We start from the raw sequence: 17,869 nt of genomic DNA on the forward strand, positions 1-17,869 counted from the left end.
TTACAGACCAAGGGGTATTGAAAAAAGCAAGAAATCTGTTGGTAAAATTAAAAGAGCAACACATTTTGTGAACAAAAGTAACTAAAGTCAGTTAACAATATAATGCAATCAAAATGTAATTTCTTATTTTGGTCTCCTCTTCTTTTTGACTTTTAAAAAATAGTTTGTACTCTACCAACTTGGGAAAAACTAGATTGAAATAAAAAAGCAAGATGTTGGTAGATATTAGCTTTGGTTTTTAGTTTGTAACACCGCTATAATATTGTTGTGAATGAAAGAACCACAAAACTTGGGCAGAAAAAACCACACAGGGGTGGATTTTAACAGCTTTCCATTGGTAGAAGCATTTTTGTACCCTGGCTTCCCCTCCAGGCCCCCTGAAAGGCAATGCAGGACCAAACAACCTGCTGGACAAAAAAAACATTATGGGGTGCTGCAGTGATGGGGGAAATGAGGGAAAATAACCTTCCTCATTCTTTTGCCACCAGAATGCTGACTGGATTGCATTTGTAAGCCTAGTGTATTGTCAGCAAATACATTCATTGGTCCATTTAAGTTACTTATCTATAAACAAATAAGAGTTTGATTCAAGCTTCCATGAACACAGCAAGTTAGCTGCGGCATTCTATAGTGCCTTCCTGTCCCTCAGCAACCTTCTGACCTCTGAAAAGCTGCTGATGAGGATTAGGTTGCTTTCCAAAATACTATGCCAGGCAGTGTGGAAAACTGGAAGGGGGGGGGGTTTGCCCAATATGCTTTCTTCACTCTTGCAGGTCTAAAGGAAGCCTCATTAATAATAAAAAAACTAGCTGGCATGAGAATATGGGAAGGATGATTCTGATGGATATCCCCTTCTGCTGTAGTCACACATGCCATGTGGTATATTGTTCAAGAGCATCTTCCAGCTCCAGCAAGAGCACCTTTTCCAGGGGTCAGGGTTGTTCAGAAAAGTATAAGAAGTCATTCTTCTATAGCTCTTTCTGTTGGCCAAAGCACTTATCATGTTAATCATGTGCAAACAGGTAAACCACTAATGGATGGAAAACAGTGTGTTAGAACAGCTCCTCTGCAGGACTTCTTGAAAAAAAATTAGGAGCACAACGACATACAGATTGTTTCCCACAATGGCCATAGGTCACAAGTCGCAATTTATCCAAAGTTCCATTAATAAGGCTTTATTTACATTTCATTATAAATTCATGAACGAGTTTTTATGTGATGTGAAAGACAGGACAAGGTGCGTAAGACTGTAGGATCTCCTTACACTATAATACTGACCCACAGCCAGCCAAATAAAGTCCCATATATCCATGTTTTAACATAAAGTTTTCTTCCAGATTCTGTCAGTAACATACTAGCAGTCAGGCCAGTTAAAAACAGTAAGGATGGCAATGTTTTCTTGAGGCTTAGTTTGGAAAGAACACACTTCCCAGGGAACTTGTTTCTTCGTTTAGAATCTTTTGCATCATAGAATTCTATTAGTAACCTAAGAACAAAGAAAGAGTAAGAACATACACAGAACAAAGTCACATTTGTGTACCATATCCTTTTGGTTAGGAATTATTCAGTGCCACAGAATACGACTTCAAATCCTTAAATGTAATTATAAAATAATTGAAATTAATAGACCTCACAAATTATTGTGGCCATATGAGCGAACACAATCCCTTCATGTAACACTGTTAGTGTTTCTTCATCAGTTCATCCCTCAACAACAATTACCTATTCCCCCTTCCCATCTAGTATTTAATCAGCTGGAAAATTATGTGGAACAAAGTTTTGAGCTTCAAAGTTCTTTCCCCCGGGCAGAATTAATGAATTGACTTTATTCTAGACACCGAGGACTACACAACTGTAAGAAATGTGACAGTTCTGTACTAAATTATTGAGTTAATAACTTCTACCTCATCAGATCATTATAACATGCATTTCCCTGACCTAACCACTAGGTGTAATTAGTGATGACAGAGAGTGCTCAGTGAGATGATACGTTGTAGATTCTGCTGCATGTGATTGCATGTATGTGGAGGGGACTCATCACAGGGTTGCTGTTTCTATTAACAGCCTCATGTTTCTTATAACCAGGGCTATTTTGGGGCAGGAACGCACAGGAACGGAGTTCCGGTGGGCTTCATAGTTGGCCACACCCACTACAGCCAAAACCTCTGCGTGGGAAGGCCTGGAGAGCAAACCCCCCTGGAAGGATTGGGGAGACATTTAAATGCCTCCCCATGCCTTTCCCAGCCTGTCTAAGGGCTGGCTTGCCCAGGCTTCCCACGGGCAAGCCAAGGGGAGGCAGTTTGAACTGCCTTCCCTTCCCTTCAAGGGGGGGCTTGCCTGGGCTTCCTGCAGCCACGGGGCGCCCGGGCAAGCTAAGGGAAGGCATGGGGTGTGGCCTAATATGCTAATGAGCTGTGCTATCGGGGTGTAGCCTAATATGTTAATGAGTTTCTGCTGTTGGGTGTGGCCTATTATGCTAATGATTTCCTGCTGGGCTTTTTCTACAAAAAAAGCCCTGCTTATAACATATTGTGCTACTGAAAGAGGCCTAAATTAATGCTTCGGACATGGTGCACTGATTTGAATCAAGCTGATTTAAGTAATCAAGGAACAAAAGGCAGGTTTTTAAGTCACTGTGTTCCAATGTTTCAGTTTCATGCACTCTTCCTTTAAAGCAAGGAGTTATACAACAGCAGAAGATGTGAGCTCTGCCTGCACAAGATGACTGGTCCTTGCATCAGAGGAAGGTTCTAACTGCTTTACATTAAGTTTCCAATGGTCTAATTTAAACATGTCATAAAAAACACATGGAATTTTTTAATGAAAAAAAGAGTTATCTACCCTAGCTTAGAACAAACAGCGAAGAGTTATATCAACATTTCACAGCAGCAATAGCAGTCAAATTAATGATTTCTCACTTAACACCTGATGGCGTGATGACTGGAAAACCATCCCTGCCACAGGAAGTGGTGGCGGCTACAAGCATGGATGTCTTCAAAAGGGAATTAGATAAGCATATGGAGCAGAGGTCCATCAGTGGCTATTAGCCACAAGGTATAGATAGAGGCTCTGGGGCAAGTGATGCTCTGTCTTCTTGGTGCTTGGGGGGGGGGCAACAGTGGGAGGGCTTCTAATGTCCTGGCCCCACTGGTGGTCCTCCTGATGGCCCCTGGTATTTTTGGCCACTGTGTGACAGAGTGTTGGACTGGATGGGCCTTTGGCCTGATCCAACACTGGCGTCTCTTATGTTCTTATGTTATCATCACATGTAACCTAATATGGACAAAACTTTTTAGCACATACAAGCATTCTGTGTAAATAGCAAGGGTAACCATGGGCCAATCACACTCTTTAAGCCTAACTTACAGGGTTGTTCTGAGGTTAAAATGCAGGAGGGATGAAACACATAGACGGCCCTGAACTCTGAGGAGGAAGGGTAGGATAAAAAGGTCAGAACTAAAAGCTATCCAAAGTTGATAGATTTAGCTTTTGTTAACAGCAGTCAAACTTGAAGTGATTAAACTCTGACTTTTATGGGTATTATAATTGTTTTTAATGTATTTTTATAATGTTTAACTTATATTGTAAGCTACCTTGAATTCCACAAGGGAGAAGAGTGGCTAATAAATGTTTTAAATAAACAAACCTACACTGAGGTTAACAGAAACCTCAAACTAGACCAATGATGCTGTAAATGCAGTACAGTGAACTTTAACTACTTACTTATCCTTGATTTCAAAACGTTCATGAAGCCATCTTCTCATGTACATCTGTTCTTTTGGAATATCCTTTACATCAATTCGATCAACATAAATATGGATTCTTGGGCATTCCTTACAGAGAAAGTCTAAAAACCCAAATGGATATAATCAATAGTCCAGGTTATATAGAATCAAGATTTATAGAAAAGATGTTTCATTATTGCAAATTCACAGTAGGATTCCTATCTATCTCAAAGCTGGCTGCTCTGCACCATTTTGTATCAGTAGTTCATGGGTGGTGGGAAAGAAAGCATGACGTGACTGAGGAACAACAACAATAGTCATCATCTCTTATAAACCCTGGGTTGGAACCAATGTACCCTTTCTTCTAATGGCACAGCATTCTTCCATGAGTGTTCTTCTGGCAGAAGAGACATGGCACATTAGCACACGACTCTTTGCATTAGCAGAAAACGTACTGTGTCAAAGAGAGGCTCTACCCATCATTAGAACAGGATTGTTGGATAGATTTTCCTTTGGAAAGCATTAAAAGTATTATACTTGCTTTACATATGTCTATATCACTTCCAACGAGCCGCGGTGGCTCAGAGGTTGACACTGAGCTGCAGACCAGGTCTGTAGTTTGGCAGTTCAAGACCCTAGTGCCATGTGACAGCGTGAGCTCCTGTCTCTGGCCCCAGCTCCTGCCAACTTAGCAGTTTGAAAGCAAGAAATGGCAAGTTGATAAATAGGTACCACTTCGGTGGGAAGGTAATAGTGTTCCGTGCACCTCGGCGTCTAGTCATGCTGGCCACATGACCACAGAGAAGTCTTCGGACAGCGCTGGCTCTTCGGCTTGGAAATGGAGATGAGCACCGCCCCCTAGAGTCGGATTTCACTAGCTTCCGAGCAAAGGAAACTTTTACCTTTATATAACTTCCAATCTAACAAAACAGTTGAAAGTGGGTTTCCAAAGATTCCATGCACATATGATCCCGCCCCAATGGATCATAAGTTGGATTCTTCCAGCTTTTCCACTCAATCAATTCCCCTCCTTAGTACAGCCCCAGCCCCACAGTGTTTTTGTACACAGGGGTTCCATAATCCCCAGTGTGGCCTTTTTCAGTGGTCAGGTAGGACCCCTTCTTCCTTTTTTTCCAGTGGAGGAACTGGTTAGATCCAATATCATAGCTACCAAAGGTGCACACACAAGACAAAGACACACTTTGGGTGTACACATAATTTTATTGAATCCATTTGATCTTGAGAATCAAGGTATCAGGATCAAAGGGATACTCATGAATTTCAAGGTGTGAAATTTAGAGCCACCTGGAACTATGTATGGAATCTTAGGTATACCACACAAAAACTTTCTGGTACTAATTTAGACAAAATACTTGAACATAAATGGGTGGTTATGTCCCAGGTCAGTCCTGCTACTAAAAATATTAATCCCATCCAACTGGATTTTAATATTTAATTCTGTCTTGCTTCATTATGATTTGTATGTTTTGGATAACATAACAACTGCATGCCCAGGAATATAAATCTCTAATAACTATCCTTCTGAAATGTTAAAAATACTGAATGTTTTCTTTTGCCTCTTCTGTTTGTGCACTGCTTATATGTTTGTACGTTACAGAAAGGTTGCTGAAGTTGAAAACTAAGGTTCTGGTTGATGGTGGCATGCTAGACAGACGCATCTCCCGGACCTCCCGGGGATGCGGTCTGTGCACGGCGGGAAGGAGGGGGAGCGCTGGCCCGTTACCTCCCCAGGGAGCCTGGCGGAAGGCTCCTAGCCAGGGGACTTATGAGGAGTCGCCTCTTCGCCTATGCGTTGTGGGTGAATTGAGGCGCTCCTCCGTCCCAATGGTCCTTCCTGCGCAGTGCCCGAATGGGACCTAGTGACGCCGACCAGGGCAAGCGTAGGAGATCGAGCGGGCAAAATTATGCAAAGTGAGGTCGGAAGACCAGATATGAACGTGAGTCGGACTGAGCGATTAAAGAGAAAAAGAAAGCTCCCTACCCCATGTTGAAAAACTGAGAGTGAAGTGTGCGGGGGAGGGACGCCTCCTAACCGCACGAACTTTTGAGCGAATTGAGGGGGGGGGAGTGGAAGAAAAAGCATGTATAACTGTTAAGAAATACTTACCAAGGCGAGTTCAGGCGTTTGAGCGCATATTCAGAGACTTTCAAAATATTTTTCAAAGTAAACAATTGAGAAAGATGGCGGGGAAAAGGACGGAGAAAGAGAAACTTTCAAAAGTGAAACTAACGGAGAGCCCTAAACCGGAAAGAACCAATGAGCTGGCAAAGACTTTGGCAGAATCCATGCACCCTCTACTGGACCAAATGAGTAACCTCAAGGATCAGGTGTCGAAAATGACTCAGTGCATCACCACGTAGCAGACGCAGATAACCGAGACACTTAAAATGATGAATGAAACGGCTGAAAGGGTGAAAAAAGTGGACGCCACTGCACAAAAGGGGAAAAGGAAGTTCAAAAGCTGGAAAAGAAGCAAGTTTCTACAGAAGAGCAACTGCTACAACTACAAATGGAAAAGGCTAATATGATTCTTCGCTTTCAGGGCTTGCCAGAGACAAAGGGAGAGAATCTTAAGGAACTAATGAGTGAAGTATTGGCCCCAGTAACAGATATGAAGGTGGAACTCTTGTTAAATGAAATGGATGTGGCCTATAGGTCATATTCAGGATATATAAAGAAAAATAATCTGCCTGGGGAAATTGTGGTAAGATTCTCGAAGAGGCATGTGAGGGATACAATCCTGAAAGCAGTATCTGGAGCACCCCTGAAAGTGGGGGAGAATACCATCAGAACGTTAAAAGTCATTCCATTTGAAATAAGACAAAGGAGAAAGAAATATAAAGAATTAATTCTTTTTCTACAGATAAATGCAATTGGATATAGATGGTTAACTCCAGAATGCGTAACCTTCAAAATCAAGGATAAAAAAGAAAAGATTGACTCTGTTCAGAAAGCATGGAAATTTTTAAGAGTCCAGATGGGAGGGTCAGGGAAAGAAGGAGAAAAAGGGGAGAACAGTAAGTTCAATGGCGAGCTGGACTCGGAATCCCCCGGGGAGGACTCTCTATCAGAGAAAGGGGTGGTAGCCCCTAAAAGGCCTTATAAGCTTCGGAAGAGACTAGGCAAGGAGAAGTAAAGGCTGAATTGTGTCTTTAAAAAATGTTGAAGTGAAATGCTTTGGGGTGTTTCTGTATGACAGTTAAACTTAAGATTTGAAAAAGAAAATGTTAAACTTGACTCAGTTGATAGTAGAATTAACGGGATCAAGACTAAATGTATGGTTAAGCTGGTGGGATGATCTCCTCTCTTAGGTTTTTAGTTAGTAGTGGGTATCTTTCTTTATCCTATAAATGTAGTTTCCCCTCCCCTTTTTCTGTTGTAGTTTGTAGTGTTATAAAAAATGTAATAAAAAAATCCCCTCCGGGGGCATAAAAAAAAGAGAGAGAGAGAAAGGTTGCTGAAGCTGAAAACTAATTCATAAATACCCTAACTTTGGAACCAATTGGCAAAGTTGTCAGACAAGGATATATTTTAGTTCCCTATCTCTTCAATCTATATGCTGAATATATAAGGAAAACTGGATTAGATTTAGATGACAGTAGAGTGAAAACTGGTGGAAGGTACATTAACTATTTGAGAAATGTGGATGATACATTACTGGCAGAAAACAGTGAAGATTTGAAATGACTACTAATGAAGGTTAAGCAGAAAGTGCCAAAGCAGGATTACAGATGAACACCAAGAAGACAAAGTAATGACTACTGAGGAATTAAACAACTTTAACACTGACAATGTTAAATCCCCGCCGACGTGGGGATTCAGGGGCTTGCCCTTCAATGGTTTGCCTCTTTCCTACAAGGTCAGGGACAAAGGGTGGTGGTCGGGGACTGGCGTTCCCATAGGTACCCCCTTGATTGTGGGGTCCCCCAGGGTGCGGTGTTGTCCCCGATGTTATTTAACATTTATATGCGCCCCCTTGCCCAGATTGCCCGGAGCTATGGGCTTGGGTGTCATCAGTATGCAGATGACACCTAGCTCTATCTGGTGCTGGGTGGCCGGTCGGACTCGAGTCCTGATGACCTCCACCGGGGACTGGAGGCTGTGGCTGGTTGGCTCCGGCTGAGCCGATTGAGACTAAACCCGGCGAAGACAGAGGTCCTGGGCCTGAGCTGGACCGGTGCGGGGTTAGGGCTCCCGCTCCCGACCTTCGACGGGGTGCCTTTGGTACCAACGTCTAGGGTTAGGAGTCTGGGGGTGCTCCTGGACTTCACATTAACAATGGAGGCCCAGGTGGCATCCACTGTCAAGTCAGCCTTTTATCATCTCCGGTTGGCTCGGCAGTTGGTCCCCTACCTTGACTGCGATGACCTGGCTACAGTGATCCATGCTACGGTCACCTCGAGGTTAGACTACTGCAACGCTCTCTACATGGGGCTGCCTTTGTCGCAGATCCGGAAGCTGCAGCTGGTGCAGAATGCTGCAGCCAGGCTGTTGACGGGTCTCTCTAGGAGGGACCATATTCAGCTTGTGCTGAAAGCGCTGCACTGGCTGCCGATAGCGTACCAGATCCGTTTCAAAGTGCTGGTTATTACCTATAAAGCCCTTTATGGTCAAGGTCCAGCCTACCTGAGGGACCGCCTTACCTCACATGTTCCCCCAAGAGCACTTCGGTCGGGGCCCCAAAATCTATTGGTTATACCGGGCCCCAAGGATGTCAAACTGGCCGGGACCAGGGCTGGGGCTTTTTCGGTGGCGGCTCCTACCTGGTGGAATGAGCTCCCGGGGGAGATCCGGGCCCTGCGGGACCTTGAGCAGTTCCGCAGGGCCTGCAAAACGGAGCTCTTCCGCCAGGCTTTTGAGTAGGAGCCGCCACCCTACTATACCACCACCGTCAAGACATCTGAATGGATGCATTGACGGGGCCCCAGGAAGAACTTGGAATTACATCAGAAACGCCGTCGTCACTGGATATGTACGCTGAGAATACCAGCTCGAGTTGTGAGGATACAGGGAGGGCGGGATATAAGTATGAAAAATAAATAAATAAATAAATAAATAAATAAATAAGCTGAAATTGTTAAAGATTTTCAATTCCTTATCATCAGCCAAAGGGAGACTGCAACCAAGTAATCAGGAGGAGATTGAGAATGGGAAGAGTAGCCATGAGGAGCCATGACGGAAAATCTTAAATGTAAGGATGTGTTGCTGGCGACCAAGGTCAAGGTAATTAACACGATAGTATTCCTCATTACTATGTATGGGTGTGAAAACTGGACAATGAAGAAGGGTGACAGGAAGAAAAGTTGTTTCCTTTGAAATGTGGTGTTGGTGGAGAATTGTATGGATATTGTGGACTGCTAAAAAGACAAAGAAGTATATCAAATCAAGCCTGAATTCTCCTTAGAAGCTCAAGTGACAAAACTGAGGCCATTATATTTTGGTCACATTATGAGGAGACAAGACTCAGTGCTAAGACAAAACACAACAATGCTAGGAAAATTTGAAGGCAGCAAGAAAAGAGGAAGACCCAACCTGAGATGGATTTTGACTCAATAAAGGAAGCCACGGCCCTCAGTGTGCAAGAGCTGAGCAAGGCTATTAATTATAGGATATTTTGAAGTTCATTAGGTAATTCACAGGGTCACTGTAAATCAGAAGCTATTTGATAGCACATAAACAAATCTGGAACAAATCAACACACTCTGGAGCTGCCCATCAAGATAAAACTGCTCTACATTTTCTTGTGATTAGATTTGCCTATTGAGCTGGTCTTCATGCAAGGAGCTGAAGTCTTCTGCCATTTAAGAATACAAGGAACACAAGTTTTTATACATAGCCATACTAAAGTAATACACAAACAAGTAATACATATTTTCAATTAATAAACAAACATGTAACAAGACTTCAACGGGACCCCGCCACGGACATTTCTCATTTCTACATAAACAATATTATTCAGCTAGATCTGAGCACAGTAGCACCTTAGAGACTGACAAGATTTTTGGGGTATAACTCTCAAAAGCTCATACCCTGAAAATCTTGTTGGTCTCTAAGGGGCTACTGGGCTTGAATCTAGCTGTTCTACTGCAGCTCAGTGGCTACCTGTCAGGGTCAACAGCAAGCAGGTCCAAACACACTCTCCTGAAAAGGCTATGTTTTATTGGGATACTGGTCTGTTGCCAAGTGGTACAGGTACATTGTCAGGAATAACGATTAGTGCAAGGGGCTCCACTGGATAGCCAGTTTGGTGTAGTGGTTAAGTGTGTGGACTCTAATCTGGGAGAACCGGGTTTGATTCTCCACTCCTCCACTTGCACCTGCTGATGTGACCTTGGGTCACTCACAAGCTCTGGCACAGCTGAAAGAGCAGTTTGTGTCAGAGTTCTCTCAGCCCCACCCACCTCACAGGGTGTCTGTTGTGGGGAGGGGAAGGGAAAGGAGTTTGTAAGCCGCTCTGAGACTCCAAGTGAAGGGTGGGGTATAAATCCAATCTCTTCTTCTTCTTCTTCCATACATATACTCTGATGCTGCATCTAGCTAAGCAAATGAAATCCAAGCACGCACATGGGAATTCTCCCGGCGGGATATTACATCATGAACGGGAGACTCACACCTGTAGTGGAATTCAAGCCCTCCCTTCCCTTCAAGGTTATACTGATAGCGCTGTCTGGCTGAACCAGTTCGCACAGGGGGGAAAAGAGCACCTCCCTTATGTTACCCACAGTAGCTAAGCAAAGCAAGCATGTGCGGCTGCGCAAGAGTCAGGGACGAAAGAAAACAAAGCATGGCAGCTAGCTGACACTACCCTCTGAAACAACCTTATTCAGAGTACAGGCTCAGTTGTCTGCCATCCTGAAACAGTATAATCTAGAATCATACTTCAGCCACTGCATGAAGCAATATGGAGGTCAAAGTATGCTTTGAAATGACATGCCCCAAGGCAATTCTGCAACTTTTCTTTCCACATGTGGAAACCACTATTGGATTGTTCTCTCTACTGCTTTGTTCTCAGCCTTAAAAAATCTTTTAAAAAACCAATCATTCAGTGTAGTTACAACCATAATCAACTGGATATGATCAACAGCGTCAAGAAACTATTTTAATTATGCAGTTCATCTTAGTGAGACCAAGACATTTTTAAAGACCCAATATCACTGTAACCACTTAAGTTAACCAGTGGATAAAAACAATTTATAGCATTCCTGTTTTTGTGATGGAACAGCTGGATTCTATCATAGGAGCCACTAAAGGTTGATGGTAGTCTCATGACCCTTAATTTCACATCAGTTCAACTCCCCAAAGGCTTATGTAATTAAGCTGCAAAACCTAAACCTTGTTGCAGCAATTCATTAAGTAAAATTACATCCAATGTTAGGAATACTGGCTTGAAATACCAATATTTGATGAGTTGCTTAATTGTCACAAAACTTGCCAGAAGGCTATTCTTAGATGTAGGAATAAAACAAAACTCCTCTCCACATCAGACAACGTATTTTAGAATCATACATCACCTCAAACATTTGATTAGGAACAACTTTCTTATTGTGAAACAGAAACTGATTAGAATGTGTAAAATGAACTCTCACGGGAACAGACATTAACAATATTATGGAAACTATAATAATAATTTCAATCTCACGGAATAAAGGAACAGAAACTAACCAACAAGCATCTGTATTTGCTTCCAGAAGCATCATAATCATGAGAAACTGGAAAAAATAGGACAATTTAAGATAATTTAACTGGCAAGGATACTGAAAACATTAGTGCACTAAGATTCCAAATCTTAGTACTTGTGTGTACTGTTATTCTTGAGATTTTTCTGCTCATATCATATCAACCATCTCTCCAAGAAAGCATGAAAAGGCAAAAAGTTAAAAAAGAATAATAATGTAAAAGTACTACAGAATGAGGGGAAAAGACCTGAAAGAAGCTAAAGATTTGATTGATTTTTACATATATGGATTTGTTGTATTTTAAGCATATACTAATATTAAAAGCTTAAGGGGAAAAATATTCTTTTTAAAAAATAAATTTTTATTAAGAGAAATTTAAGCTATAAAAATAATGGCTCTGCCTAGTAAAATATAGAGGGGAAAATGCTATATCATCATATAAAATAAAATAAAAATATATAATTTTAATGCAAAGAAAACCAAGTTATTATATATACAAATACTTTCAAAAGTCAATTAATCAAGCCAATTATTTATATTACCATATTAACAGCCATTTTCAAAATCACAGAAGTCCATATTCTCCTAAAGGTCCCAGTGTCTTGGGATTTTGCAGTAGGTTAATATTAATAACATGATCTTAATGTTACTAAACCAATCCCTCTTTAAAGACCTAAACTCAGATTTCCAAACTTTGGAAAACCCAGAGTTTTCAAACATCCTCAGAAACCCAGAAGGGTGCTGGTGCTGACAAGATATTGTTCTTGAAGTCCATGTAGAACATATAGGCTCTAGTTCCCAAAACAAACAGGTCAGATGAACTTGATAGGTCACCCTTTTAATAAAAATTGGGGGGGGGGGATCAGAAAGTGGAAAAATGGAAAAATGGGAAGTTCTGGAAAACAATGAAAAATCCTCCTGTGAAACAGCTCCTCTTTTGGAATGAACAGAATGGAAAAGAATTTGGATCCAGAAAAGCCTTTTCATGGACTCATGCTCACAGAGCAAGACTTTCCCATCTCCCACTCTTCCTGAAGCCCCAAATGCACCCCTGAAATGCTGCTCCAGGGAAGGACACCCATATAGGGCTTTAAAGGTAAGAACCAGCACTTTGAAGTGAATTCGGTATGCTATTGGCAGCCAGTGCAGCGTCCTCAGCACCGACCGGATGTGCTCCCATCTAGGGAGACACATCAATAGCCTGGCCGCGGCATTCTGCCCTAGCTGCAGCCTCCGGATTTGCACCAAGGGCAGCCCCATGTAGAGAGCATTACAATAGTCTAGCCTCGAGATGACCATCGCATGGATCACTGTAGCCAGGTCGCCACGATTGAGGAAGGGAGCCAACTGCCGAACCAGCTGCAGATGGTAGAAGGCCAACCTAGCAGTGGCTACTACCTGGGCCTCCATTGCCAAGGAGGGTTCCAGGAGCACTCCCAAACTCCTAACCACCGGCGCAGGCACCAATGGCACTCCGTCGAACGCCGGGAGCGGGAGCCCCAACCCCAAGCTGCCCCGACTCATGCACAGGACCTCCGGCTTCGCTGGCTTCAGCCGACTCAGCCTGAGCCAACCAGCCACGGCGTGCAATGCCCGGTCCAGATCTTCCGGTCTGGAGTCCAACTGACTGCCCAACATCACATAGAGCTGGGTGTCATCAGCGTACTGGTGACATCCTGGCCCAAACCTCCTGGCAATCTGGGCAAGGGGGTGCATGCAGATATTAAAGAGCATTGGGGAAAGTACCACCCCCTGAGGCACTCGACAAATCAGTGGGTGCCTACGGGACAGCTGTTCCGTAGGTGCCTCTGGGACTGCTGTTCCCCTAGCGCCACCCTTTGTCCCCGACCTTGGAGAAAGGAAACTAGCCACTGTAAGGCAAGCCCCTGTATCCCCACATCGGCGAGGCGATGGACTAGTTAGCTGATGGTTGACCGTATCAAATGCGACCGACAGATCGAGCAACAGCAACACTGCCGAACCGCCCCGATCCAGATGCCTCCGGAGGTCGTCAGTAAGGACGACCAGTGCAGTCTCCGTCCCATGTCCTGGGCGGAAGCCGGACTGGAGTGGATCTAATACAGAAGCATCATCCAGATAGCTCTGCAACTGTATCGCCACTGCCCTCTCAATTAATTTGCCCAGATAGGGCAAATTGGACACCGGCCGATAGTTAGCCAATTCGGTTGGGTCCAGGGATGTCTTTTTCAAGAGAGGGTGGACCATCGCTTCCTTGAGTGCCCCCGGGAATTGTCCCTCCACAAGGAACTTGTTAATAATCTCCCTAAGGGCAGCACGAAACCCCTCGTGCCCAGCTTTAATCTGCCAGGAAGGGCATGGATCAAGGTTGCATGTGTTTGGGTGTACAGTCTTGCACAATCTGTCGACTTCCTCCAGATCGAGCGGGCCGAAAGAGTCCAAAGCTGGCATCGAAGACGTGCGAGGGGCCTCAAGTTTGCTCATTGTGTCAACTGTGGCGGGGAGGTCATGGCGGAGCGCCAAGACTTTATCCACAAAATGGATCGCAAATGCCTCACAGCCAATGTCCAATTCTCTAAAATGTGGTCTGCCCTGTGGCAGAGCTGTTATAGCCCGAATCGTTCTAAATAATTGGGCTGGGCATGAACTAGCGGACGCAATCATGGTTGCCAGTGTTCCTTCTAAGCTGAATTAGTGTGAGCTAGCTCATAGTTATTTAGCCTCCGGCTCACACATTTTTGTCTTAGCTCAGGAAGGATGGCTCCAGAGCAAACTAATTTATGCAGTAGCCAAATTGCTCACTCACAACTTTAATGCCAGCAGCTCACAAAGTAGAATTTTTGCTCACAAGCCTCCATGGCTTAGAGGGAACATTGGTGGTCACATAGAAATCCTTCTTAGCAGCTTTGACTGCCATCTCATAGGATCTCATAAACGTCCTATAAGATGTTCTTGTTGCTTCGTCTTGAGCCCGACGCCACCGTCTCTCTAACCGTCTACGCTCCCGCTTCATAAGCTGCAACTCCTGGGTATACCACGTGGCAAGCCTAGAGCAGGGGCGCAGAGGGCGCTGGTGAGCAATTTCATCGATGGCTGCAGAGAGTCGGCTATGCCAGTTTTCCACAAGCTCATCCAATGAGCCGCCGGGGGGCATCGGATCCCGCAGAACCATTTGAAGTTGCATTGGGTCCATTTGGCTCCGCGGGCGAGCTAAAATCTGCTCGCCGCCTAAACAGGGTTGGGGTGGAACATTCAGATGGGCCCTCAGAGCATGGTAGTCCGACCATGGTACTGCCGAAGCAGTAATCCGGTCCACTGTTACCCCAGCCATGAAAATCAAATCGAGCATGTGCCCGGCCCAGTGAGTGGGGGTCATTACAAGTTGGGAGAGTCCCAGCGCCACCATGGACGACACCAGGTCCACCGCCTGACTGGACATTGCGTCATCAGCATGGACGTTGAAGTCAGCCAAGACCATCAGCCAAGGGTACTCCAGCGCCCAGCCTGATATGGTCTCCAGCATGGCTGGTAGGCTATCAGCTGGCGTGTTAGGCGGTTGGTACACCAGCAAAATTGCCACACTCTCCCCGGCCTCCAATACCAGGCCGGCACACTCAAGGCCCGTGATCTCCACCGGCGGGAACCCCCTGAAGGAGTAAGCCTCCCGAATGAACATAGCCACTCCTACCCCCGCCCCCTTGTCTGTGATTTGTGTAGGACTGAGAACCCCGGTGGAGCAAGCTGGGGGAGACCTCTGTCTCCCCGTCCCGCACCCAGGACTCGGCCATGCAAGCCAGATCTACCTGCTGTTCCATCAGAAAGTCCCGAAGGACCATGATCTTGTTATTTATAGATCTGGCACTGCACAACACCAATGCCGGAGGGAAGTTATCCATCCTAGCCCCACTGCCAACAACCTTTGGGATGGGTCGCAGGCTGGAAGGATGCTGAGCCGTCCTGTTTCTCCGCATCCTTCTCTTTACTTCCTGCCTGGACCCACCACTATACTTTCCCCAGCACCAGAATCTGTTGTCCAGGCATCGTTATACCGCCAATCTTCACCTAAGCCTCAGATCGCTGGTAATCTGAAGACAGAGCCCCCAATGTACTCACTAAGCAGCAGTTGTATCTGATGCTGATAGATGTTAAGTGAACGATAAGTAGGTATTCCCTGCTTACCTGACTACCCCTTGAAGTTACAATATAACCATTGAATTTGCTCCAACTAATTTCCTTACTTATATACTTATACAGCATATATTCAAGACATTTACTGTTTAAATGTGGCTAGTTTGGTACATCATTGGCTATAATGTATATCATATATATAATGTATGTCATTGTATGTTATTTTGCTGTAAGACACCCTAAGCCCTACTTGTAGGGAAGGGCAGCCTAGTAAATCTAATTAAATAAGTGAATAAAAGGTACTACATTACTGAATAATTCAACATTACAAAGCTTAACTAAGTTTAATCAACTTCTAGTACTACTGGGGTTGATCCTACCGATATACTGCCACTCCCCTGAGCAAAGTGAACTAATTAATTAATCAAAATATTTATTCTCCAAATTTTGGCTCAAGTTTAAAGCTTTTCCAATTTCTGCTGGAGAAAAAAACACTTAAGTTGGAGCAAGGCTCCTTAGACTGGAGGAAGGCTACTTGGAGGGTGGTTGGATCCAGTCCACTGTGAGTCCACAAGCATTTCTGTCTAAGCAAACACACTTTAGTTTCTACAAATCTCTGTGTGTGTGTTATTTCCTACTTTCCCTCTTTCCCTCAAATCAAAAAACTAAGCTGTATGTAGTCAGGTAGTATAGAGTACAGCAGTTTGTATATACTGGCTATATTTACAACTTTGCTTGTAGAGAACAATGACATTTATACTTGTAAATTTCATAAATATTCCAAATAGTAATATTTTACATGCTAATTTAGAAATGATGCACTGTACTGCAGATATTTCCATTCTTACTGAAAGTTCCAGGGTTCTTCTTGAATCCCCCCCATGCTTTAAAGATCTCATTAACTTTTATAGCTCTAGGTGCAGCACACATACATAAATTTGTATGTCTGTAATTAACAAAGAGTGATTAACTGATGGAATTCACTGCCACAGGAGGTGACAGCAGCTACAAGCATGGTGGACGGCTTCAAGAGGGAATTAGATAAACATATGGAGCAGAGGTCTATCAGTGGCTATTAGCCACAAGTAGGAACTCTCGGTCTGGGGCAAGTGATGTGCTGTATTCTTGGTGCTTGGGGGAGGGGGCAGTGGGAGGGCTTCTACTGTCCTGGCCCCACTGCTGGACCTCCTGAAGGCACCTGGTATTTCTGGCCACTGTGTGACAGAGTGCTGGACTGGATGTGTCATTGGCCTGATCCAACATCGGCTTCTCTTATGTTCTTATGTATATACTAGGAATAAGGCCCATTGTGGAAATAAATACAATGAGCTCTAGAAAGAGGCTCTGGGAGACTGCCAAGGCCTTGGGAACTCAGAGTCAATGTGCTGTGGCAACTTCAGCAGGGTATGACACAGAGCCCACCATTTTCTCCAGAGGAACTGATCTCTGCTACCTGAAGAGCAGTTATAATTTTGAGTGATCTCCAACTCTCCTTCCCAGCCAAGCATCAACCTGCCATTATCTGCCCCTCTGATTTCAGCTTTCCATCTCCTCCCTTCTGGAGATCAGTTGTAATTCTGAGTGATCTCCACTTCTCACCTGGAGATCGGCAACAGTGGTTCCCCAGGAAGGAATGGCTAGTTGGGAGGGTGGAGTTCATGGCACTGTACCTGTCTGAGGTCCCACCCCTCCTCAAACCTCACCCTCTCCAGGTTCCATCCCTTAAATTTCCAGGAATTTCCCACCTGGAGTTGGCAGCCCTATTTCCTTCCCTGCCAAGCATCAACCTACCTTTATTTTCCCCTCACTCTTCAGCTTTCCATCTCCCCCCCACCTGCAGCCTCTTTCGTGCTCTGAAGCCCTGACTGCCACGTCACATTGGCTGTCGTGGAGGGGCCCATCTCAGCAGGGTATAAGGATACAGAGTCCACCATTTTATCCAGGGGAACTGATCTCTGCCATCTGGAGAGCAGTTGTTATTCTGAGTGATCTCCAGCCCTCACCTGGAGATTGGCAACAATGGTTTCCTGGGAGGGAAAGTAGTCTTTCTCTGCAATGTGGACCAAACCAGCTTACATCATTCTCCTCTCCCCCTTTTGACTTGCACAACAACCCTGTGAGGTAGGTTAGGCTGAAAGTCTGTGACTGGTCCAAAATCACCCACTCAGCTTCTACACCAAGAACCTGGATCTAGCAGACTCTGCTCTGAAGCACTGACTGCTACATCCAGGGTAGCCAACCTCCAGATGGAGCCTGAAGATCACCAGGTATCACAACTGAACTCCAGACCACAGATCTCCCCCCCCCCCCGGAGAAAATAACCCCATGAGAACGGGGCC

General features: G+C 44.5%; 1 protein-coding gene across 2 annotated transcripts in view; it reads right to left on the reverse strand.

Moving 5' to 3' along the window:
- Nucleotides 1-235: 235 nt before the first annotated feature.
- The window catches only part of AGPAT5 (1-acylglycerol-3-phosphate O-acyltransferase 5), an 80,004-nt gene continuing 62,370 nt past the window's right edge, over nt 236-17,869 (reverse strand). For both annotated transcript variants that reach the window (XM_015414589.1, XM_015414588.1), the window contains 2 exons: nt 3,724-3,847; nt 236-1,486 (listed from right to left, as the gene is read on the reverse strand). In XM_015414589.1, the coding sequence (XP_015270075.1) occupies nt 1,261-1,486; nt 3,724-3,847 (350 nt within the window). In that variant the 3' untranslated portion in view covers nt 236-1,260. The remainder of the gene's footprint in view (nt 1,487-3,723; nt 3,848-17,869) is intronic.

Source organism: Gekko japonicus, unplaced genomic scaffold (genome assembly GCF_001447785.1).
Source record: "Gekko japonicus isolate JY-2015 unplaced genomic scaffold, Gekko_japonicus_V1.1 scaffold671, whole genome shotgun sequence".
In the NCBI taxonomy this organism is placed as follows: Eukaryota; Metazoa; Chordata; class Lepidosauria; order Squamata; family Gekkonidae; genus Gekko; species Gekko japonicus.